The sequence below is a fragment of the Mustela nivalis genome (genome assembly GCF_964662115.1).
Source record: "Mustela nivalis genome assembly, chromosome: 4".
In the NCBI taxonomy this organism is placed as follows: domain Eukaryota; kingdom Metazoa; phylum Chordata; class Mammalia; order Carnivora; family Mustelidae; genus Mustela; species Mustela nivalis.
Genome location: NC_139023.1, coordinates 64,420,837 through 64,446,469, shown reverse-complemented (window position 1 = coordinate 64,446,469; position 25,633 = coordinate 64,420,837). Strand labels below are relative to the sequence as shown.

General features: G+C 55.4%; 1 protein-coding gene across 3 annotated transcripts in view; it reads right to left on the bottom strand.

The window, feature by feature from the left end:
* The window catches only part of SORCS2 (sortilin related VPS10 domain containing receptor 2), a 423,267-nt gene that overhangs the window by 35,636 nt on the left and 361,998 nt on the right, over positions 1–25,633 (bottom strand). For all 3 annotated transcript variants that reach the window (XM_082727495.1, XM_082727496.1, XM_082727497.1), the window contains exons 7-11: positions 22,161–22,279; positions 18,122–18,211; positions 9,737–9,916; positions 5,732–5,878; positions 1,345–1,447 (exon numbers count right to left, since the gene is read on the bottom strand). In XM_082727495.1, the coding sequence (XP_082583621.1) occupies positions 1,345–1,447; positions 5,732–5,878; positions 9,737–9,916; positions 18,122–18,211; positions 22,161–22,279 (639 nt within the window). The remainder of the gene's footprint in view (positions 1–1,344; positions 1,448–5,731; positions 5,879–9,736; positions 9,917–18,121; positions 18,212–22,160; positions 22,280–25,633) is intronic.

Here is a 25,633-nt window from a genome sequence, read left to right as displayed (position 1 = left end):
AGGCTGCCATGGGCTTGCCTCCTCACCATAGGGCCTGGCAGGTCAGCTGGGCTCAACAGTCTCCATGAGACTGAGCGTGGTGAGTGAGGCTTGCTTGGACAGCCAGGAAGCTCATTCTGGGTTTGTAAGGACTTTGGGTGACAGAAACATTTAAAATTGTGCATTTGCATTTTAGTCAAGAATCTGGGGATTCAGACCATCGGGATAGTGACTTTGAGGGGCTGAGAGGCAGGAGAACCCTATGGGTGTCCTCTCCCCTGGGAGCCTGGGTTGGATTTCGGGCTTCCTGAGTGACACCTTGCAGGTGGGGCAGGGAATCCCTCTTCCCCAGCTCCCACATGCTCGCCTGTAAAGAGAGGGGCAAAGCTCTCAGGGTTGGTGCAGTGATTAGGAGCTCAGTGCCTGGACAGAGGAAAGGCCCAGTCACAACAACGTCTTGTCCTCCCTTCCATCCCATCAGTGGCCCAAGTGCTCCTACCCGCATCTAAGCAGAGGGAGCAGGTGGGGACTGTCTTAGGGCTGGCTGGGTGCAAGACAGCCCTTAACCTTGAACACAACAGGGAAAGAAAGATACCAGCCACTGACTAGCAATTTGTTTTGAAAACACATGCTTTTAATTTTGAAAGATTCTCTGAAGTCAAACATAATTTTAGCTCAATGTCCTTTCTGTGCACATGTACAGAGGCTCTAGTTTACCCACGTTGACAGCCACAGGCACGACTTCGCTTTTTTTTTTTTTTCCTCATGCTAGTTGTTTGTGACTCTCTCCTTGACTAAACTAGAACCTTCTTTGGGAATCAATACATGTCAGCCATGACTCAAATCATTCTCCCAATCATCCATCCCTCACTTGACCCATTCACCATTGTGTGATCCATCCCTCCACCTGGTCATCCAACTGTCCACTCTTTCAGTGGCCTGCCTATCCCTTTACCTGTCCTCCACCATTCATCCCTGCCCACCATTCTTGTCAAAATAACTATCCATCCACCCATCCATCCACCCATCCAACCATCCATCCACCCATCCATCCCACCTACCCATCCATCCATCCCACCACCCATCCATCCAACCATCTATCCATCCATCCATCCATCCATCCATATGTCCAACCATCCACCCATCCCTCCAACTTCCATCCAACTTCCCACACAGCAACATGTATCACATGCCCACTGTGGGCCACATATTCATCCCTCAGAGTGTACCATGATTACTGAGCTCCCTGGAGATGTTGCACCCCTGCCACCCCCCCCAGTCGACACAGCAAGGTCCCAGGCCCATGACCATCCAGTTTTCCCCTTGAGGACAGAGCTTCCTGAAGGCACTGATGGTAGCTCCTACCTGCACCCATGATGAGGCCCGGAGCAGTGTCTTTGGTGTGCACGGTGCCCGACACGTAGGGATTGTCTGCCCATCGCAGGTGCAGGTGGAGGTGGCAGTCCGGCTGCAGGGGTAGGGAGAAAGGGGGCCAAGGTCAGCACTCGGGTGGGAAATGTGGTAGAAAAGGTAGGACTGAGGCATTTTGGGTGGGAAGGCAGGGCCAGGAGCCCATCGGAGAAGGGGATGGAGGCTCTGGGGTTGACTGCAGGGTGGAGACCATTGGGCCCAGGGGGACCAGTTGTGGATGGAGCCAGCCAGGCTTCTCTAAGGGAGGGTTTCCCCAGCACTGGAGAGCATGCCCAACATGTATGGACATTCTCCAGTTGAGAAACACCATGGCACCGAGCACCCAGAGAACCAGCTTTTAACTCGGAGATGCTGCTGATTCTAGGGGCACCTCTGGGCCTTGGTCTCCTCGTGGCAACTGGAAGGCAGAGGCGCCCGCTGCACACACAGCCGAGGGCTCAGAGGCAACCCTGCACACCCCACGGTCAGGACCACTTTCTGCCATCTGCTGATGTCTATCTGACAGATGCCTCTGGCCTTCCTTCTGTGTTTCATGACATGGTCTCCTGGCCCATGGACAGAGCACATTTTAGATGGTGCCAAGGGAAAAGCAAAACTATTTAATAAACTGGACACAGACCCAGAACTGATGGCATCACGTAGCAGCACCAGGGCCCAGTCCAGTCTCTATGAAGACGAGAAGCAGACTAGTGCTGGCTAGGGGTGGGGCGTGGGGGGTCAGGAGGTAGCTGGGCATGGAGTTCAGAGATGTAGAGTGGGGGACATGGGTAGGGATCATAGGGTTGGGGGGTGGGGTGGATGGGTGGGAGGGTGTAGGTGGGGGACATGGGTGGGGGTTGTGGGGTGGGTGGGGTGTGGGGAGCCCCTGCTGCAGGGGAGTTCAGAGTCACTGAGTCCGCAGAGGGGAGCCCCGTGCTCAGTCCAGGAGCACTTGGATCCACCAGGACAAACTCTCTCCACAAACCTGTGGGGTACGACTTTGTCTGTTTGGGTTTTCTCCTGACTTCTTATGACCGAAGAGCAGATTGGTGAGTGAGTATCTGTGGCAAGACGACTCAGTTCTCTTCCCCTCCCCACCCAGTGACCAAATACGAACGAGCAGGGAGATTCCTATGACCTCTGTGGGCAGGGCCAGCTCCTGGGGGATGGTGCACCTGTGACCTGTGGGCACGGCCGGCTCCTGTGCACGGGTACCCCGATACCTGTGATCTCTGCGGGCACACCTGGCTAAAGATAAAGGAGCCTCACCAGGAACGAGGCAGAAAAGGGTGGTGGCCCAGCCCTGTCTTGCTGCCCTGGCTTCCTGGTGGGCCAGGTGGGGCCTGGAGCAGCTGAGCTCCTGAGCTGTCTTCTTGGGACTCCCACCAGGCTTCCATGAACCCTGAGAGGCTATGTGCTTGGTATCCCTTTGTGCACAGAGAGCAGAGTGCAGCAGAATGGCTTGTCTTGTAGATCCTGGCCCCCTCCCCCTTCCCCCCTGATGGAGGGCTGTCTGGACCCAGGCACTTGTTTGGGCCAGAGGTAGAACCTCCTCAGGATCCCGTATGGTCAATTGGCAGATGCGGGCTCAGCTGGGATCTCCTTTAGAGCCACAGAGGGCCTGCTGGCAAGTGTCTTCCAGCCCGTCCTGGGGCTGCTGGGGTGGCCTGCTGGCATCTGACAGATCGACACAGGCCTTAGTATCTGAGCCATTGGAGGACCGGGGCAGGGGCAGGGTGAGGCAGAACTGGGGGGGCCGAGCCCAGGGCACTGAGGCCCCCTGCAGTCAGGTGAGGGCTGTCAGAGAGGGGCCACAGCAGGAGTCCCCAGGGGAGTCTGGTGTCACAGCTGAAAGTTCTGTCCTGAGAGGGGCGGGACCGGGTCCCTGCCGGGCTTGTTGGGGGAGTGGGTATGAGGCAGGGCACACAAGAGAGGCCCACGATGCCCCCAGCACCCCCTTTTTGGTCCCTTCCTGACAGCCCGTGTCTGAGAACAGCAGCAGAGCGAATGGGTGAAAACCATTCTGAATTAAGATGTCAACAGACTCAAACCACTTCCAAAGAGGATTCATGCCCCCGAAACAGATCTGGTCCCAACACTCAAACCACTTCCAAAGAGGATTCATGCCCCCGAAACAGATCCGGTCCCAACACTCAACCACGTCACGAGGCCCCATGCCCAGGAGGACATCTGCCCCCACGGAGAGCCAGGCTGTGTCCCGGGAAGGTGCCGCTGGCCCAGAGTGCAGAGGAAGATGGAAGACACATCACACGTGCATCAGGGTCCCTGCGATGACCCTTCCAGCACACAGAAGCTAAAGGGTGGTCAGGAATATACCCGATTACAGTTATTTCTGGGTGACTCAGGGACACCCGCACCTTCTCTCCCTGTTTATACATTTCCATGTTCTGTAGTAAGCGGGAACCTCTTATCGGAGAAGCAAACCCTCCGTTCCTGCAGAGGATGTGTGGAGGACACAGACAAGAAACCCAGGCAAGTGGCCGGGCCTAGACCCCATCCTCTCTTGCCTGGAGGTCCCCGGGCTCTCCACAAGCTGATGGCACCGCATGCCCCACCAGCCGGCTCCCACTTGTGTTATTTTAAAGCGAGGACATGGATCTCAGGAACGTTATCTCCTCGCTGAGCTGCGTAATTGCAGACAAGAATCTATTCTTAGAGCCAAGAATCTATTCTTTGACACATTAATATGGCTTAACTTAGCTGAGGACGATACGGAATTGAGCCGTTCATAGCACTCCTGTTCTCTGCAGACTTTATACAAGCGGGAGGTTAAGTACTTCTTCCCACAGGCTGACAGGTGCGACTCCCCACCTCCCCCTATCCCTGCCGCCACCCCCATGGGTCTCAGCAGGAGGCTCATGCCAAGGCTGGGCGCAGGTCCCAGGGTGGGGAGTAAAGGGTATCCCAGGCCTGGGCCCACGGAGCAAGGGCCGTCCCTGCCAGGTTGGGGCAGGGGTGCCCTGGGGCTCTTGGGTGTCAGCATCCGTGAGTAGGAGGAAGGCACGGATTTTGTGTGGATTGTGTCCACACCACGGCCGGTGGGCTGGGGGCCTACCATATCCAGAGGCCCTGCAGAGAGATCCAGGCAGGATCCCGGGAGAGCAGAGTTGGGCATACTAATGCATTCCCGACACCCAGAGCAGAGCCTCACACACAGTAGCTACCCATATAGCTTTGTTGAATGAATATCCCTGTAAAACAGACATTGTCCTTTCTGTGGAGACAGAGACATGGTTGGGCTCAGGCATCCCCAGAGCATGGGACCTACTTGCAAAGGAACTTATAGTCAAGGTCGGTGGAAAACAGAGAAGCAAGTATGCCCAGCGTAGGTTTTTCAGGGGAGGGGCTATCTGGTCAAGGTTTTCAGGCATCAATAGGAGTTTACTGAATGAAGGAAAAGGGAAAAGGCATTCCAGGCTACAAGACAGCATGGGAAGGAGGGCAGTCCAAATGGGAAAGGATGAGTGCTCCCCTGCCTGATTGCTCTATGCAGCTCTAACACTGGACCCCACTCAGAGTGGTCCCCTGTGGGGGAAGGCCAGGTGCTGGTCCTGGTGGTGAGCTCCCAGTGGAGCAAGGAGAGGCAGGTCTGTGGGGAGCTGAGCAGCCTGCCTCAAGCCAGGGTTCTTGGTGCTCCCTCTTGCCGTCCTCACAGACACGGGCCTGCCTGCCATCCACACCTCCCAGGGGCCAAGCTCCCCAGGGCAGTAAATGTACTGGGGCTGCCTCCACTGGTGTTCCTATGAGAGGCCCCACGGGGATAGCAGGACCTGCCTGGAGCTCAGAGCAGTTGGGCTGTGGCCCGTGCTGGTGGCTTATCTCAGTCCCTTCCCCCGCCCTCCCAGCCCCGCCACAGGCACACATGTGCACACACACACAGGCAGAGTGCACTTCCTGGCCCTCCGTGCAGGCCCATGGATTCAGCAGGTGTAACAGAGGCTCGCCGCTTGCTTGTCTGCTTGTGCTCGCCCTCTTGGCCCTCTGCCATCACCACGAGAGGGAGCCAGGGCTGGCCCCAGAAGGATGAAGAGGAGGCCAGATATAGGGAGCAGACCCCCTCCGACACTGGCCAACCCCCACATTGGTGAGGAACCCACCCCGGACCTGGGATTGTCAGTTTGTTACACAGCAACGTTGTGCCCGTGCTGACTGACATGCTTTTCCTCTCTGAGCCCCAGGGGACTCTTCTGTAAAGCAGGGGGTTTCACAGGAGCCTCTGCTGTGCCAGGAGATGTCTGCAGCCCCCGGCTCTCACATAGCCCTTCCAGATGGCCCTACCCGAGCTGCCCCAGGGAAGGCGTGGGATGGGAGAGGCACTTACGGGCTCGCAGTTGGTGGGTTTCCCGTTCATGTCCGTGCTCGGGGGCCTCAGACGATCCCAGTCGCGGCCCTTGTTGTAGGTTATAAGTGTCACCACCTTCCCATTGGTCTTTTGGTTGGCCAGGAAGACCCCTTTCACCCCTCGGACCTGGGACAGCAGGATAAGAAGTGTCACACACACACGGGTCCGGAGCCCTCTGACCACAGATCTCCCACCATGGGCCAGCTGCTTGCTCCGAGCCCTGCCCATGCAGCCATGTGTCACACCGGCAAGAGTCCCAGAGCTGAGGCTGTCTGTGTCCACTGTCCACACGGGAGGTGGGTGGGGCTCAGGGAAGCCCACACCGTGACCCCCAAAGCCTGGGTGCTCTCATGACGCAGTGCTGTCCTCCCAGACCCAGATGCTGGCCGTCAGACAAGGAGCACAGCCCTGGTCCTGCCACGCCTGTGTGTCCCAGTCACCCCATCTACACCCCAGAGCTCTGGCTCCACAGTCCCCAACCCCTGCCTCCCTCCACGGGACCCACAGGGCCTGGGCCGTTGCTGTGGGCTCCCCTCCAGACTCGCTCAGCTCAGCCCCCTGCAGGGAAATGCCAAGTAGTGAGGACACGAGGTGGGTGCTTAACCCCCGCCCCCACTCCCCGCCCTGGCCAGGGGCTCGGGTTCACCTTGTCAGGGTTTCCTGAGCACCCGTGCAGTGACCCAAAGACAGCCAACAGTCGGCTACGGAACGGCCAGTAAGAAAGGTCAGCAAATGCCTGTCGGTCAGCCTCCTGATCCCACAGAGGCTTCCTCTGCTTGCAAGTTCCTTGCTCACGCACAGGGACCTCAGGCCCACAGGCACCGAGACCCGTCCGTGTGGCATCCCGTGTCCCTGAGGCTGGCTCTTCTGCGTGGGCATCACATCACTGCTTTTCAAGGCGAGCCTGAGAAAATGGAGCCTTGGAGAGCCAAAGAATTTACCCGAGGTCCGAGGCTGAGGGATCTGCTTACGTCAAGGTCACGATGCACAGTTCTCCAGTGCCTTCTCTGTGGCGGGCCATCCAGGAGGTCCCCCAGCGCCTGGGGCCAGTGCTCCCCCATGCCCAGCACACAGGCCAACCACAAGCCCCCCACGTGGGGAGAACACAGGTGATAGACGGAAAGACGGACAAGTGGAGAACACGCCTCTGGCAGCTGCCATAACGGAGTAATATGGTTATAGTTCTGGAGGTCAGAGGCCTAGCATGGGTGTCCCCCGGGTCGCAGGGCTAGCTTGACCTGGAGGCTCCAGATGAGAACCGATGAGATGATGAGAATCGAGAATCGAGGATCAGGTCCTGGCCATCCCCAGCTTTTGGAGGCCCCGAAGCAGGTGGGGCGACATCTTTCTGGCCTGTCATCCATGACCACACGGGTCTCTCTGATCCTCCTTGTCTGCCCCTGTTCCGGGGCCCCTCTTGGTTACAGCAGTCCCCGCCAACCCTAATCACCCCGGATCATGTGTGTCTATGCAGGACAGCGCTGTGGGTGGGAAGGGTGTCTGCCCAGGAAGCTGGGGTGGGTCCCCCCGCGCGGACAGCCCGGGGCGTGGAGGACCACGGCCCCTTCTCCCACACAGGGCGACCAGCTCCCAAAAGCAACATGCTCGCCACGGGCCCTGTCCAGGGTGGTATTCACGGCTACAGCGGCTGAGGCAGAGCATCACAAACTGGGGGACCAGAAATTTCTTCTCTCACCCTCTGGAGGCCAGAAGGCCAAAATGGAGGAGCGACTCCAAGGTCCCCAGGGAAGACACTCTCTTGTCTCTTCTAGCTTCTTGCGGCTCCACACACCCTGGGCTTCTGTCCATGTCTCTCCAACCTCTCCTCCCCTTCCCCCCGTCTTCACGTGGCCGCCTCCCTGTGCCTGCATCTCCTCCTCTGACCCCGAAGAATGCTTGTCATTGGATCTGGGGCCCAGTGGGGCCATCCAGCGTGGTCTCATCCCAAGGTCCTTCACCCTTATTCCAGATATGGTCACAGTCACTGGTTCCAGGGCACGGCCATGTATCGGTAGGGCCCCATTCAGCCCCTGACAATGGCTGCCTCCACAACTATGGCTGGGGCTCTTCACAGGCAGGTGCCAGAGTGGGGTCCCCTGAGCCCCCTTCCTAACCTGAGTTCCAGCACAGAGCGCCCCAAAAAGGACTGCCATCCTGCCGTGAACCCAGGGAGCACCACACTGAGATGTCAACTTAGGGTCCCAGACAGCCCACGCCTCCTGGGCAGTATCTGCTGGGGACGGCTGGGACAAAGTGTTTCTTTCCAGACACATCATAGGAAGAACATTTACCCTGACAATAACTGGCTCGTGTGCAGGACCTCACAAGCCAGATTCTGGGCCAGGTCCTTGCCATACAGTAGCTCAAATCCCCAGGGACTGGGAAAGCCGTGGAGCGCTCACCAAGCACTGACTCGCACCAGACGCTGGTCTCCATGTTTGAGGAGGACTATGTCCTTGAACCTGCATGGAAGTCCTGGGGAAAGCTCTATTGCCATCCTCACTTCTCAATGGGGAAACTGGAGCACAGAGATGTTAAGTAACCTGCCCAAGGTTACTTAACACATACCACAGCAAACACATACCAGAAGTGGGATTTGAATACAAGCAGTGTATCTCCAGAGTTGTGCTTGTAACCACTACCCATGACCCCTGTGAGCTGGATTTCAGAGAAGAGATGTCTCCTGGGAGCACACCCAGTGGACGGGCAGCAGGTGTCCCCTTGGCACGTGGCTTCTAGTTCCTCATGTCCTCTTCCTTCGAGGTCTTTGTCCACAGATGTTCCCTGGTTCCCCAGCTGGCAAGTTCCTGCTCCGCCTCGATTTGGTCTGCGCCCCCTCCTCCAGGAAGCACTGCCTACCTCCCACCCTGGGCTGGGTGATCACCGTTCACTGTGTCCCCTGGGTCCTCCAGCAGAGAAGTGAACCCTGACCATTAGCTCTCGTTGTAAACAAATGATGACATTCATTACCTTTTTGGGGGGGAAATGGTTGCCTGCTGCTCGTGAACAGCTTGGAGGCAAAGCCTAGAGTCCTGGGTCTCTCCGGGAGGCTGCCTCCTATGCTGATGAGCCCTACTGTCTGCCCCAGGCTCCACTCTCACCCATGCACCGCAGACACCCCAGCACCCACTGTGATCAGGGCACTTGCTGAGGTTCCCACAGGTGGGGGATCCCTGAAGGCAAGGCCTGAGGGCAGAGCATAAAGGTGAAGGACAGAGCTGAGGAGGGCTGGCTGAGTCTGGAACCAAGCTCTGTAGGGACAGGCCTAGGCTGGTTCTGGTTTCCTTGCTTGGTTTCCTGGGTCTATCCAGGCAGGTCGCTTACCTTTTCTGAGCTTCAGGCTCCTGACCCTGAAATGGGCCGAGCAGCCCCTCCCTGGCCCTGGTGTGGACCAGGACAGAGGAGGTGACTATGAGAGCCCAGTGCAGGTGGGGCCCAGGGTCATGGATATCCGTGAGATGGTGCAGGGGGGCCTGGGAACCAGGAGACCTGCGTCCACCAAGAGCAAGCTCGAGCTCCCGCAGGAGACAACCGAGGCACGGAGGAGTACAGGGGGAGAGGTGGAGAGTCAGGGATGCTCAGAGTTGTCGCCTCTGTCCCTCAGGCCAAATTGCGCCATGCCCGCTTTCATGCCTCGGAGCTTGTGCTCGTGTCCAGGGCGAGGACCGCGAACGCGGTGATCCCCAGATCACCAAAACAGTACTCCCCATAGACGCTCCCCAAAGACTCTTCTCCACGGTAGATATGTATCACCGAGAAACCCCACTCCAGGACTGAATTGCACAGTCATCAGGGAGACAAAGTCTCTCTTGCCCGCAAAGCCTCAGATAGGTGAGCTCTCTGGAAACGTTTGCAGAGCCAGCACATGAGGGATGGGGCTGGACGGGGGAGGAGGGAAGGTGAGAGGAGGGAGTGAGGACAGGGTGAGGCCCAGCCCCACACCCAACGCCTTCTGGGGCCCCCTCATTAGTCCCTGGGCCCCACCTCGAGGATGTCGATGACCACGCTGTCCTCCGCCTGCCGGGAGCTGCGCACGTCCTCCAGGACCAGCGCATAGCGCACGCCACGTGGGTCCGACTGGTACAGGTTGTAGGTGTCCGTCTGGTACCACTCCTGCACCGCCACAAACACCTGGCTCTCGTCCGTGCTGATGACCTGCAGGTCCTGCGGACACGACGGGGAGAGCGCAGCGTCAGGGGCGGGAGGCTGAACTCAAGGGGGCAGGACAGGGCTCAGGCCTGGCGGGTTGGTCCTGGTTTTCTGGGAATCAGGTTGACCTCGATTTTCACCCTGCTTCTCCCTCAGCCTTGTGACCCAGGGCAGGTCCCCTGACCTCCCGTTTCCGCCCCCTGGAGCATGGGGGTGACGTTCCAGCCCTCCGTACTGGGCTGGGGGTGGGAGGACCCGGGCACAGAGCAGGCACCCTGAGAGCTCAGCCTCCCAGCCCCACGTCAGGCTGTCTGCCTGTCTGTCCTTCCTGTGCAGAGGACTTCTTCCTCCATGCACCCTCAGCGGTCACCCCTGGGAGACAGGGGACGGGTCTCCCCTGCTGGTCCTGCCCTGGGGATCAGGCGAGTCCTCTGCTGGTACATTCACTCAGCACGCATTCATTAGGCACCTACTGTGTGCCAGGTACTGTACCAGGCACCAGGGATCTGCGGGGAGCCACAGGTGGGCTCTGCTCTTGGGAACATACCCTGGAGGTGGTGGGGAACTGGATTAAGTCACGCGTGTCCTCTCTAGGCTCGAGGCTCGGTTCCAGATTTAAAGTCAGAAACAGAACAAAACCCAATGACATAAAAAGGAAGAAAAAGGAACCCAGGGTTGCCCTCGCTCTGTTTGCCTTCTCTCTCCCAGCCAGCGCCTGGTGCTGCATGGGAGCCCCGGGAACAGGCCAATTTTAAAGCCGTAACAAGCGTTTCCTCCAGCGTCTGTGACTCCCCTTCTATCACCCTGAAACTCCAATCGCTGGGCTGGCAAGGCAGCTGCCGAGACAGGCACTGAGAGCAGAGATGAGGCTGGTCCCGCCAGCCAGCACCTACAGAGGAGAGGCGCTCCCCTCCGGCCCTGCCCAGTGCAGGGCTACGGCCCTTTGTGGGGAATCCTCTGTCTGCATCTTCCCATCTGGTATTAGGGCAGGCAGGCTCGGTTCTCTAACAAGGCGCCAAGTCTCTATTCTGTCCAGTGGGGCATGGCCTCCAGTGGAGGGAAGGACTGGCTGCCTGGGTGGGACCCTGTGCTGATGGCCCTGCCCCTCCCCACTGCCTAGCCACCATGCTGTGCCGCCCAAAAGCAGGGGCTTTGCAGAAGAAGGACTTGGTGGTATGAAGCTCCAACTAGGCCCTTCCCCCTGAGGGAGGAACCCTGGCAGCAAGAGCGGGCGCCCTCTGTCTACAGACTTAAATCCAGCACGCAGAAATGACTGCAACCTAGAAGCCTGTCACCAGGGGAACACTGTGGAAGTCAGGGCCACAAGGCTTGGCCATCCCCACCCATGACAGGAGAGAGGAGAGCGGTGGGGAGTCCCAGACCGGTCCCGTGGCACCTGGCACAAAAGCAAGCTGATCGCTATCCTTCTCTAACCCCCTCCCCTCCCGTTTCTCCGCTCTTGGCCACAGGGCAGGCTGCATCATGCCCACTGGGGTTTTGGCCATCCTGCTGCCTCAGCAGGGGACAGTGCTCCAGGGGCACAGGCTGGGTTTCCAGCTTAGACAGCGCCCACACCTAGCACGCCACCAGCACTTACCGTCACGGCATGAATTCCAACACTTAACAAACGTCTACCTTGGGGCTTTCTGCCACGTGTGACTCACGTGTGCTGTTCATGGACAGTGTGCCACCTGTTCTCTCACGTGATATGGGAACATGTCCCTCTCTCATGACAATTATGCACAAACACCATTTTTAATAGTGTATGCTATTCCATCTCCCGGTTGTGCTCGTGTCTTTGAACAATTTCCCCACTGCTGAGCCTTTAGCATCTCCAACACGACGTGCAAAAAAAAAAAAAAAAACCCAGTTACGAACGTTTCTAGACAGACGTCTCGGCCTCTCTGATCACGTCCCAGACATAAATTTTAAGGGAAATTGCTGCGTGGGAGAGTACGAGCACGTTTAAAGCTCTGCTTACATTGTTAAATGACCGTCCTGAGAGTCTCTATTCATTCCTGCCTCGCCAACACGGCTGGAGGGGGCCCACCGCACTTCCTGCCAATCCCAAGAATGATTTTTAAAAAGTCTTTGCTGATTAGAGAATAACGATAATGGGTAATAGAGAAGACATATATACATGCGGTGGTGGCTTACATTTGAATTTATGGAATTCGATCTCTGAAAGGGAAAGTCAGAAGCCGGAGACATTTGTCGACTCCGATTTTAAACAAAGGACACAGAACAGATGTTCATATGTGTATTTGTGGATTCGTGATGTGCATTTGTATATATAAATACATACATATGTGTCTGGATGGCCTGGAGAGATGCGTGGAAGGAAACACCAACGTTGCTGATACGTGTCATCAGGTAGAATCAGGTTTGGTTGTTAGTAACAGAAACCAGAAAAAAGAAAAGTGGTTCAAACACAACAGCGCCTTCCCCCATATGTAAGAGATGCCCAGAGGTGGACAGTCTGGTATGGAACCACTACAAAGTCACCAGGAACAGAGGCTTCTTCTGGCTCATCATTCCACCACCCCATGGCATGGCCCTTGTCCAAGATGATAGTTAGACCTGTAGTCACCATGTGGACTTGTAAGCGAAAGGGAAGAGGAGACAAAGGCTTGTCTTTAAAGGGGGGAGGGGCTCTGGGAAGTCTCTGATGGTGACTCCACATACGTCCGTGCCTGCCAGATGTCAGGGACCTCCACTTCCGTCCATGCCCGCCAGATGTCAGAGACCTCCACTTCCATCTGTGTGCACCAGATGGGAGAGAACTTCACTTCTGTCTGTGTCCACCAAATGTTACAGACTCCACATCCGTCTGTGCCCACCAGATGTCAGAGACCTCCACTTCCATCCATGCCTGCACATGGGAGAGAACGCCATTTCCAGCCATGCGCACCAGATGGGAGAGAACTTCACTTCTGTCCATGCCCACCAAATGTTAGAGACTCCACTTCCATCTATGCCAGCCAGATGTCAGAGACTTCCACTTCTGTCCGTGCACACCAGATGTCAGAGAACTCTACTTCCATCCATGCCCACCAGATGTCAGAGACCTGCACTTCTGTCTATGCCTACCAGACGTCAGAGACCTCCACTTGCGTCCGTGCCCACCAGATGTCAGGGACCTCCACTTCTGTCCATGCCCACCACATGGAAGAGACCACCACTTCCATCCATGCATACAGCAAATCACCACCTTCTGCCTCTGAGGTTTCCAATGAATAATCTGCTGCTTACCTCATTGAGGACCCTCATATGTGACGAGCTGCTTTTCTCTTGCTGCTTTCAAGATTCTTTCCTCGTCTTTCAGTGGTCTAATTACAATGCATCTTGGTGTGGAACGCATTGTGTTTCACTCCTTGGAGTTCATCAGGCTTTTTTAGATATTTATATTCATGTCTTTCATTAATTTGGGGGAACTTGGGCCATTGCTCCTTTTAAAAAAATATTTTATTTACTTTCAAGGAGGGCAGGGAAATGAGAGGAAGGGTAGAGGTAAACTCAAGTAGACTCTGTGCTGGGTGTGGAGCCTAACACGGGGCTGGATCCTATGACCTATGAGATCATGACTAGAGCCAAAATCAAGAGTCGTATGCCTAACCAACTGAGCCACCTAGGAGCACTGCCCTCCCCCCAATCCCCATTGCTTCTTTAGACAATCCCCCGCCACCATCTGTCTCCTATCTTTCTAGGATGCCCACAATGTATGTGTTGGTTTACTTGCTGGTGTCCCACTGGCCCCTCAGAGGGTGCTCATTTTCCTCAATCCACTTCGCTTTCTGTCACTCAGACTCCTTAATATCAATGGTCCCACCTTCAAGTTCTCAGAGTCCTTCCTTCTGCTCAAGCCTACTTTTCAATCCATCTAGTCAATTTTGCTTTCAATCATTGTTCATTTAAGCTACAGAATTTATTTTTGGTTCTTTTTTTATGTGTCCAATCTATTTCTTCATTATTTCTATTTTGGTCATTTGTACTTGGTTACCTTGACTTGCCTCATGGTTTTGTTTAGCTTTCTGAGCATCTGTAGGACAGTCCTATTAAAGTCTTTGTCTGGTGGGCTCGCCATCTGGTCTTCTCAGGGACAGTTTCTGTTGCCTTTTCTCCTGTTATTGGATTGTATTTTCTTTTTATGCCTTATAATTTGTTGTTGAAAACTGGACACTATAATCTGATAATATGGTAACTCTGGAAATCATGTTCTCTCCCTTCCCCAGGGTGTGTTGGCTTCTTGTTTCTGTATCAGGGATCAGGTGGAGGTAGAAAGTTACGTGAGCCTGAGCTTTTCCCTGGGCATGCATGGTGACTTTGCTAAATTCCAACATACGACTTGTTGCTTTTGAATGTCATGGTCCCTAAATGTCCAAGGGGGTGGGGGGGTGGAAACAGGGTCTGGTCCTTTAAATCCCTTGGAAGCTGCTTTGGCTGGTGCAGGTGGCAACAATGGCTGTTTTTACCACAATATCTGCACTTCCATGACCAGAATAAGCCATCAACCCCCAATGCAGACCCCCAGTATTCAGAGAACAAGGTCCCCACAGCCACCCTGGCTCCTGTAAGCGGTGTGCATGCTGCTCTGGGCCCATGAGCACAGCTGCCTGCCACAAGGCTGAGGTTGGGGCATGGGCTCCTGCTATCATGGGAAGAGCTGAAATTGTGGAAATTAACTTTGACTTACTGTCCAAACATTCCCCTGGATACTGCAAGCCCTTGAATAGACTCCGGAGTTCTAAAACAGGTGATTTGGACAGATGCTGCAGCATCCACTGTTGCCTAAGTGAGAAGTTGAGAGGCTGGCATTCTACCACCATCCATGCCATCCTGTCCTTCTTTGTTACTTTTTTTTTATTAAGATTAATTTATTTGGGGGAGAGAGAGAGAGAGTATGTACATGGGGAGGGGCAGAGGGAGAAAGAGTCTCCCAGGCATACCCCCTGCTGAGTGGGGAGCCCGACACAGGGCTCAATCCTATGACCTGTGAGACCCTGACCCAAGCCAATGCCAAGAGTCAGATGTTCAACCAACTGAGCCACCCATGTGCCCCTTCCTCCTTCCTTCTTATGTTTTACGGGTTTCATTTTATTGTATAAAGTTTATTACAAATAAAGGAATATCTTACTTTAAAGTAAACTTTCATGTAACCTATGCTTATGAATGGTTTCAAATAATCAAGGATTCTCTGGATTTTTCCCCCTTGTCTGATTATAGCCTTTGCCTATTATTTTTTTTCTCTGTTAAGGAAGGTGACATTAAAAAAAAAAGTCATTACAAGTAAGTAATTCAAGCAAAGGATGCTGGCAAATATAATAAAACCTGTCCACCTTTTCCAGTTTCTGCAGACAGGTAAGTTATAACAGTAGAATGGTACCAAATGTGCCTTTTAAAGTAGAAGGAATGTTGGAAGAACCGACCCAACATGCAATCTGGCAAAGGTCTGTTGACACTGGTCTGTTCTAACTTGGCCAGTAGGAAGGTGGGGACCCTTTTAGAAGGTGCCAAGCTACACAAATATTTAAGTTCACCAAAGAACAACAAAATCTGATTAGGAAATTCAACTATCCAATTCTACAGGTTGTTGGTGGGAAACCCTATGACTGCTCCCCTGAATTTGGGGGAGAGGAAGCAGATGGGCTATGTGGCTGGGCAAAGTCCTCAGCAAGATGAAACGTGGTCTCCAGGGGTGGGGAGAGCTCCCGAGAGCAGCCCGGCTCAGCCATCATCCCCTGCTGCCTGTCATGAATCCCGGGCTTGGCCCCAGGCGAGCGCACTTGGGGTCCATGTGATCACCACGATCCGAATGTGTGCCTGGTCTTCCCTTGAAAACTGATGACATGGGGACTTGTAGGAGTCTCACTCCTGTCACCCACTGATGATTCAAAGCCTGTGTCTTCCATCAGAGCCTCAAGATTCCTTTTGATGACCCCTGTTGTCCCCAGACCTGGAGACAAAGGAAGCTGGCAGGTGGCACGACCACTGAGGGGCTGCAGTGGGACACACACAGGGTGCTTTCTGCAAACCCCACGGGTGACTTGGAGAAACACACACTCCCACCTCAGCCCCTCTGCAGGCAAGGACTCTGAGGCCAGCACTCGAGGGCACAGAGGTTACAACTTGTGGCTGTCGGCTCCTCAGAATTCCTTCAGAAATGGCCTGGCTGCTGGTCCAGCTGCCCCAGTGCCAGGGGCCCCCATCCCCAACTCCAGGACATAGGGCCCAGGACACAGGTGCTTCTGATGCTGTGGCACCCCAACCCAGGGATGGTAGCAGGGTGGGGGAGAAAAGCCCCACAAGCTGAAAGGGTCCTTTAACCCCAAGAACACCCATGCATTTGCCCTCCTTGGAACCATTAGCTTTCTATTTCCTGGCTCAGCACAGCCTGGAGTTAATCTCTGCAACTCTTTCTTTCTTTCTTTCTTTCTTTCTTTCTTTCTTTCTTTCTCTCTCTCTTTCTTTCTTTTTTCCTTTTTTCCCTTTCTTTTCCTCTTTCTTTCCTTCCTTCCTTCCTTTTCTTCCTTTCCTTTCTTTCCCTTTTTTCTTTTTTTCTTTCTTTCCCTTTCCTTCTTTTTTTTCTTCCTTCCCTTCCATCTTTCCTTCCCTTCCTTTCTTTCTCTCCCTCCCTCTTACTTTCTTTCCTTCCTTCCTTCTTTCCTTCCCTTCCTATCTTCCTTTCTTTCTCTGCCTCCCTGCTCCTTCCTTCCTTCCTTCCTTCCTTCCTTCCTTCCTTCCTTCCTTCCTTTCTTTCCTTCCCTTCCCATTCTATCCCATTTCCTTTTCTTTTTATTTAGTTATTATTATTTTTTAAATTAAATTTTCTTTTTTATATAAACATATAATGTATTTTTATCCCCAGAGGTACAGGTCTGTGAATCGCCAGGTTTACACACTTCATAGCACTCACCATAGCACATATCCTCCCCCATGTCCATAACTCCACTCCCCCCTCCCAGCCCCCTTCCCCCCAGCAACCATCCCTTTCCTTTTCTTAAGAATTTTTACAAAGTTTTCTTAAAATTTTAAAGAAAACCCATAAGTACTCTCCTTGTTCCTGGCTCAGGAGAGGTGTGCCCATGCCTGGTGCAGCCCAGCACAGAGGCGGGTGTGGTGGGCTTTTATAATAGCACATGGCCCCTGGCCCAGCAGGACCCAGAGCAAAGATTTCTTCTCTCCACCCCCACCCACTGCTTTGCAGCCAGGCTCCTTCCTGCCCCAGGCCCTTTGCACAAGCCCAGACCTCCACCTGCACAGCTTTCCTATAACCTTCCGACTTCAGAGGAAATGCCCCCTGGGGGACGTCCCCCCATCCCATTAGCCTTCGCCTCTGCCCCTCTATCCCTCACCAGGCAAAGTACAACCTGAGATCATGTCATATGTTTTTCTGTCTACTTGGTTTTCTGCCTGCTTCCTTGCTAGAACCCCCCCCCCCCAAGGGCAGGAACCGAGATATATGATTGACAGCTATTAGCCTCAGACCCTAGCATGCTTCCCAGCTTATATTTGATGCTCAATAAATATGTGGAGGAGGAAGGGCTGCTCCCATCTGTGCTTCTCAATCATAAGCACATAGGATGGAGGTCTGGGAAGTGGGCCATCCAAGGTCCTCTGGTGGAAGATGTGGTATGAGGCTGGTCTCAGACCAACTTTGGTTCTTAACTAGCTGTGTGACCCCAGACAGGTTACTCAGCCTCCCTGAATGTCCATCACCTCTTTTGGGACCTGGGAACATCATCAGCAGGGAGGGCACTGTAGAGTTTGGTCCCAAGGTAGGCCTGGGGCATGGCCTGGGCAACCCCCGATCCCCTTCTCTGCCTGCCCAGCAAAGGGGAAAGAAATAACATTAACTGAGCACCTACTAGGCACTGTTGCCAGATTGGGGCAACTGGAATGCAGAGGTGAACAAAACAAGAAGTGCCTCACACATGCAAACTCCGGATGAAAGCAGGAGATGGATACAGGGGCTCACCAGCACCCTGAGCATCAGAAAGGAGGGGAACGGGGTGCAAGATGGAAACTAAGGGCTGGATCAGCCTGAAGAGGCCCTCATAAGAGACTATTGAAACATCACATGTGCCGGGGTTTGGAGTAGAGGCTGACTGGGCTGAGGGGAGAGTGCGGTAAAGTCCTGATGACCAGATGGAGCCAGGCATGAGTCAGTGCAGGTTCAGGCCCTGGCCCCAGTGTCAGGTGGTACGGGGAAACAACTCGTACCTTTGGCAGTGCGTACTTTGGCAGCTTCATCAGGACAAATTCACTGCGACGATAAGAGATGTAGTATTTGGTCCGATTGGTTGAAGTTGCCTAACAGCAAAGAAAAACACCTTTTTAAGAAGCTAGGTTCCATTCAAGCCAGGTCTTCATGAATGAAAAACTAGAAATTGTATTTCAGCTGGTGAGAACGTCCTTTTACTTTGCTTAGACCTGCTCTGCCCAAAATGGACAAACTCCTACTCACCCTTCAAAGCCCCACACCAAACACCCCTCCCCTGCTACATTTCTCTGTTAGAACCAACCTCCATCCCCATGCTCTCTTGGCACCCATTTCCCTATACCCAGGTTATAGAATAAGGTGGGGAAGTTCTCCTCCCCAGGAATTATCCTGGGGAGAGTACGGGGTGGAGAAAGAGACGAGCCAAAGTTAAGCTCAAGCCACCAAAAACAACCATCAAGCCACAAAGCATGAGAATCAAAATGAGGGGTGACCCGTGCTGAGATGGTCCACGTGGCAGCTCTGTCCTGAGTGCCATTCCTCTGGACTCCCAACAACCAGCCCCACAAACTGTGATCGCTTCTGTTGTAAAGAGAATATCGAGCACAGAGATGAGTTGCTTGTGATCACGGTGGCTCTCTCTTGAACAGGGCGAGGAGAAGAGAGTGGGAGGAGAGGGGTGAGGGCAGCAAATGGGCTGGGAGAGGGCAGCCGCCCAGCAGGAAGACGATGGGTGACGTCTGCATCTCCCCATGTATGTGCATGTGTGTGGGTGTGGGGACCACACGGTGTGAGTGTGAACACATAACCTCGCACATGTGTGTCTGCTGTGTGCAGGCACGTGGAGGTGAACTCTATGCACAAGTGTATGAGCCCGAGTCATGCTGCACACACACATGTACGTGTGTGTGCATACGTGTGTGTGTGTGTGTGTGTGTGTGTACACACATATGTGCGCAGCAACGCAGTGCCAGGCTTAAGAGCTTGGGCCATCACGCATCACAGCCTGGGCTCAGGTTCCAGTGCCACCACCAGAGCCATGTGGCCTTGGGAGAGTTTTCAGAGACTCAGTATCCCCCCCGTAAGCGGGGAGGACAAGAACAGAGGCAAAGTGGTGGGGCAGTTGTAGAGATTAGCACTGGGGCATGAGGCCCTGGTAGGAACTGTTGTTACTACAAATCAATGAACTACCACAGGCCCACGGTGTGCAAAGTATCGTGATTACAGGGCTGACCAGGTTTCTCTAGGCATTTCCATCCCAAGGGCAGGGGCTGTGAGGTCTGTGGTGGTCTGGCCTTCGGGTCCCCCGAGCAGGCGGTGTCAGGATGGGGGAAGCACAGGGGTCCTGGAGCTCAGAGAGAGTACCCTGGGGTGGGAGAGGCCAGGCAGACTTCCTGGAGGAGGGGGCATGCTCCATCCTCAGAAGGAAGAGTCACGAAGCCCAGAGAAAGACCTGTTTAGCAGGTTAGGGAGGATGCTGGAGAGGGTGGCTGAGGAAGTCAGTGCCCCTTCTCAGAGCCCCGTCTGCCAGCAGATGAGGTCCTCGGATGGTGCAGAAGGGTCAGCAGCCCTCCCAGACTCAGCCTCGACAAGATCACGTTCTCTGGGGAGTCCTGCGGGGATGCTCAGCCAGCCAGGGCCAGCCGGGCCCAATCCTGCCAGGAGCTGGGGGTGCAGGCAGCTGGTGGCACAGGAATAAGGAGGCCAGCAAACCTTTCCCAAAGAGCCAGCCTTGCTATGGGCAGGCCACAGGCTGAGGGGACTTGCGGTTCAGGCCTGAGGCTAGAGGGGGCACGAGCAGAAACATCCCTGAGATGCAAATGTGACCTGTGCCTGGGGAACAGGGTCGCGCTGAACGCAGCAACCTCTTCATGGGGGAGCCAGCCTGCATGGCACTCGCCTCTTGAGAACCGCCAACCTCCTACTGGGCCACTGACCAGTAGGAGCAGGTCTAGAAGGCTGACCCGTGGCACTGCTTCCCTGAGCGGCAGGTTCTCTACCAGACCCCACAGGGCCTCTCCCGGGTCGGGAACACATCTGGCGTCCATCTGGGCCTCTGGGCAGCCAGGACCAGTCAGGCCCATTTGATAGGTCAGCACAGTAAGGCTCAGAGGCAGAATGATCCCTCTTCCCAAAGCCAGCCGGGGCCACCTGTAGAGTCAGACCCTCACTTGTGTCACCCTTGTCCCCGAGGCCCAGACCCTTCTTTCTGGAGGCTAAGGTCCTATCCCCGGCCCACAGTATGGCTTTAGCAAACGAACCAGCATCATGAGCTGCTCGGTGCCTTGGCTGGGGGCCCAGGAAGTGAACCTTTATGTTCATCACACACTTCGTTGGTGGGGGGAGTGGCGGGAGGGGCTAGCGGGCTCTGCGCCGGGGTCCTCCAAGGACCAGGAGGGAGGGGAGGGAAGGAGGGCAGGCAGAGGCAGGACTGGTCCCAGGGCTGACCATGGGCTCTAGGGAACCTGCCCAAGGTAAGAGTCTGTAGTGGGGCAGCCCCTGGGCAACCTCTGAGCCGCGCCACAGGAACAACTTTTCTGGGCAGTTGTTGAGAAATCTGGGAACCAACTCAGGACAGGGGTCTGATGGATACCCGCAGCCCCTGATGGCATGAGTCAAGGCTGGGGGCAGCCCGCATTCACAGGGTAGGGCGTGTCCAAGGTCAGACCAGGCCACTGTGGCCGTGAGGATGGAGACAAAGCCAAGCACAAATGGCAGCCCCGCCTGAGCACATACAGGGCAAACCCCAGCAATGACCAGGCGCTCGTCTCAGCAGCAGTGAGCGGGGCCACGTCTTATCCCACCCTGTCTGTGACCTTGGCAAGCCTGGGTCCTTCCAGATCAGACTTACCAGATGCCCAATCACAGAGCGCCCTGCATCCTTATATGTGCCCCATCTCTCCCCACACTCCACCCTACTACAGTCAGTCACCTCTGACCAAGCTGCCCCCCAGGTCCCTGGCACACATCCTCCCTCTAAATATGTACATAGAGCTCACACCCTGCATGTAGAGACTAATGTAGACAATAGAGGATGACACCTGTGGCCTGGCTGTGACCAAGGAAGACAAAGGACTAGTTGTGCCAGTGGACCTGAAGGAGATAGAGGTGGAAGTCAGGGAAGGCTCCCTGGAGGAGGCGGCATGTGAGTAAGCCTTGGCAGCACAGGTGGAGAAAGAGACATGGGCATTTGAGGGACAGGGACCAGAGGAGGTAATCACACAGAGGAGACTGGAAATCATGGGACATCAGAGAGGTCAAAGAAGAACAGGGACAAGATCTTCTTGGCTGGCCTGCTCTAATGTGCTGGGAAGCCCCTGTCAGTTTCCCAGGAGATCTGGTGTATTCTGCGGGTGGACAGGGCAGCTGGGCTAATAGAACAGCCCTGAGGGCCAAGGAGGGGCTAGGAGTGGTGTGGAGTCTTCTCCATAGGAGCTTTTGGACTTGTCTCATGGGGTCCCAGAGGGCAGGACAGGGGCCCCCGACAGAAGCAAAGGAAATGTTCTCTCAGTGTCAGAATGAACTTTCTAAAGATCCGAGCTCTCCAGGAGAGCACTAGGCTTTTGGGAAGGAGTGAGTGAGCCCCCCTTCCATGGAAGTCATCAAGAAGTGGTATGAGCAGCTATTCACTGAGGTTTCCGAATGGTCAGACCCTGTGTCTTTTACGAGTGGTCCCAACTGGGACCTGAGGACCTGTGTGCACAGGCAGTAGAGTCCTGGGTGCTGGGCTCTGCCCAGCTGCTACCTGGCCACTGAGGGCAATGACCAGAGACAACCCCTATCAGTTCCAAAGTCAGTGAAACCAAACAGAGCAAACTGGGCTCGGGCTCAGGGACTCCGAGCTAGGGGAGGTCCCTCCCTGACTCGAGGTAGTGGGTTTGCCAGCCTTGCAGGTGACCTACGGCCACCATGCCCCCGGGGGGGGGGGGGATCACCAACAAATCAGCGCTTAAAAGTCAAACAGCGAGTTCCGCTTCCCCTGTGTGGCTTGCCCTCCCGACTGCCCACTGCCCATCCCGAGGGGCCCAGAAGCAGCCTGACCTTGAAGAAGATGTAATTGTCCTGAACGGTCAGAGAGCCTTGGTCGATGGGGCCCGGGAATGGAGCCGTCAGAGTCTTCTCGGAGCAGTTGTAGATCTGGCAGGTGACATAGCGAAACCCTGCAGGTGATGAGAGCCAGCACAACGTGTGACTCTCACGCACTCCAGCTCTGGCTACAGGAGCAGCCCGGCAGCCTCAGACGCCGAGAAACGCAGGCCCGCTCTGGCCTTGGCCGGATCCTGCTGTGGGGCTGAGGCTCAAAGGACCAGCCCTGGGATGGCACCTGCCGCCAAGCAATGGCGGTGACGTGCCGGGAGCACTCAGCGGAGGTGCTTTTAATCCTTGGGACGACCCTACCGTGGTCCCATCCTCTGGATGGTGAAACTAAGGCAAGAGAGGTCAGGTAACATGCCTACAGCAGGGTTGCCTGGCCAGCCTCCAGCTGCTTGTAAACAGAGGTTCACGGGCACACAGCTGTGTGCCTGCTCCTCTGGGGGTCAGGGACAGTCCATCTCCTGCAGCAATGGCAGAGGCCTCCAGGCTGGAAGCATCCAGCAGCTGGCCCTTGATGGGGAAGGGCTGCCGACCCTGGGTCAAAGTCACGCCAGTGAGAGCCGGGATGTGAGCAGAGGATCCCGTCCCCCTTCAGCGCACTCTCACATCAGATCTCACATCTCATCTCGTCTCATACGCAGGCTCTGTCTTGCTGGGAGAGGGACCTCTGACGGACCCAGGCAGACTGTGGGCGGGACACTAACTTTAGGGAATACACTTCCATTCTTTTATAAGTATTTATAGCCAGGCAAAATGGAACGCACAGTTTGCAGGTAGCCCCTGTTTTTGCTTCAAGCCCTGTTTTTCCAGGGTTTGGGAGATCCAGCGAAATTGCCAGGTGGGGGGTGAGCCTACATGCCACAGGAAGTGACCCCTCCCAGCTTGTAGGGCCGCAGCAGGGTTTAACCCTGGCAGCAAAGGAGCCCACGAAGGCACTCCAGGTCGTCAGCACCTTCGGAGCACATCCTGCCCACGGCCCTGGATGACTGGACAGTGTGGACAGTGCCCAGGGGCCGCCTCAGGGCGAGAAGACCCGCGCCCTTGTTCAGGGGCAGGATAATCTCCGTCTCGGGGGCTCTGCGGTAAAACAACTTGGTGAAGATCTAGGGAGAGCGGCATGCAGGGGGCCTACAGTCAGCACAGCCGTGCCACTGCCCACTCACACGTGAACCCCGGCCACCTCACTGACAAACAGCCTGGCCACTCCCTGCACTCAGCATGGACTCTCCTGTCCTGGGCTCGCCTGCTGGGCACGCGGTGGGCAGACTCGCCCAGGCCCGATTCAAGGTCAACCATCTGCTCATGCACCTGTTCACTGGCTCACCCACTCACTCAGTCATTCACTCACTCACTCATTTGTTCATTCACTCATTCATTCATTCCCTCATTCATTCATTCATTCATTCACTCACTCATTCATCCACTCACCAATTGACTCATTCATTGATTCACTCATTCCATTCACTTTCTTACTCATACACCACTCATTCACTTATTCATTCACCCACTCACTCATTCATTTGTTCATTCCCTCACTTATTCATTAATTCACTCATTCACCCGCTCAGTCATTCACTTACTAATTAACTCACTCACTCACTCACTCCCTCGCTCACTCATGTGTTCATTTACTCACTTATTCATTAATTCGCTCGTTCACCCCCTCACTGACTCATTCATTCATTCACCCCATTCATTTTCTCACTCATTCACCCACTCGTTCATTCCCTCGCTCACTCCTTCATTCGCTCGCTCACAGGGACCCTACGACTGCTCAGGTCAGCAGGCATTTGGTCATGTGCTGCGTCACATGGCAGCTCTGCCGAGGACACGGAGGTGAATCAGTCAAACCCCACCCTGTCCCCATAGGGCTCCAGGCGCGGGGCGGTGTGCAGAGCTGTGACGGCAGCCCAGGCACTGAGAAGGTGACAGGCAGGGGAGGTGGTCCAAGAACAACAAGAAACCCAAGAAGGAGGGCTGGGGTGAGCGCTCCCAAGTAGGGGTGAGAGCCGGGGAGCATGGGGAGTGACCGAATGGCTCAGGCTGGCTGGGGTAGGTGAGTGACAACTGGAGGAAGGACCAGAAGGTCCGGGCATCATGTCCCTGAGCGTGCTGGACTGGACTCTAACGGGGCTCCCAGGCTGGGGTGGGGGTACCACGAGTCAGGAAGCAGGGGGCACATGTGGTCCAGTGGCACGTCGGTTCTGGGGAGTCTGGGGCTAAGGCCTCCTCCCCCCTGAAGAGGGCAGGTGGTGAGACATCACCACTGGGTGAAAATGGCTCCCCTCATCCAGGATGCCGGCTTGTCCCCTCTCCTCACTGGATGTGGGGATATCCCGAGAGACAACCACACCCGTCGTTGCTGCCTTGAGTCCTGGGTTGGGGGGGTCAGTCCCCATATCACCCTGGGATGATCTCAGATTTGTGGGTGGAGCACAGTGGGAGCTGTGGTCTCTACCGGCCTACAACCCTGTGAGTGCAGCCAGCCCGGAACCCCTCTGAGCCTTGTTGTGGGGAAGCAGAGGCGACTGTAACACCCGCCTCCCCTCCCAGCAGGACAGCAGATCCTAGAAAGAGCTGAGAAGGTTAAGGGGCCCCAGCTGCAGCCTCACTCCAGTAGCACTGAGCCCTCCCCCGTGACGTCCCCACACTGAGCGCCACATGTGCACTGACCCTTTTCCCAGATGAGGACACCGGGGAGCAGGGAGGAGAGGTGACATCCCAGGGTCGGGCAGCTGGCCCGTGGCAGGCTGAGAGCTGACGCCACTGCTCTGTGCTCAGCCGGTCTCTCCACGGCCTGCCCCTCAGTCTGCCTCCCACCTAGTATGTCCTAGCCAGAGAGCTCTGCCACTTGGCACTTGTCAACTCCCACCATTTATTTGTTAAATGTGAACGTACAGAGGTTCACTCGGAGAGAAGCCCAGCAGGGGGAGGCTTAACGTCCCCAGCTGCGGGGTTCTGCAGTCAGAGCAGTGAGATCACTGGCATGGCACCCGCTCTGCACTCCTCCCCTCCTTGCTCCCGTGGCTTCTGCAGTGTAGATGGCATCCAACCCTCCCCAACCAGGCAAAGGGCAGGGCTGTGCCTTGTTCACCTGTGTCCCCGGCAGGGTCAGCACTAGCCCTGGTCCACAGGGGACTCAGTAAGCCCTTGCTGAATAGTGGGCTCTGATATCCTGGAAGACACCATGGTTCTAGAATATTCCATAGTTCTAGGGCCGGTGCTCCTCTGTCAGGAACACAGAAGATCTTTCTCATAGCATATCAGGCCCCTGGGCGCATTCTGGCATTAAGCCAGCTGGGTTGGGGTGGACCTGCCTCATTAAAGGGGAAGCCATCAGAGGCCTCCACACTCACTAGCAAGGGTGGGGGCAGAGAGAGCAGGAAACACTTAGTGCTCAGGGGCCGAAACAAATCACC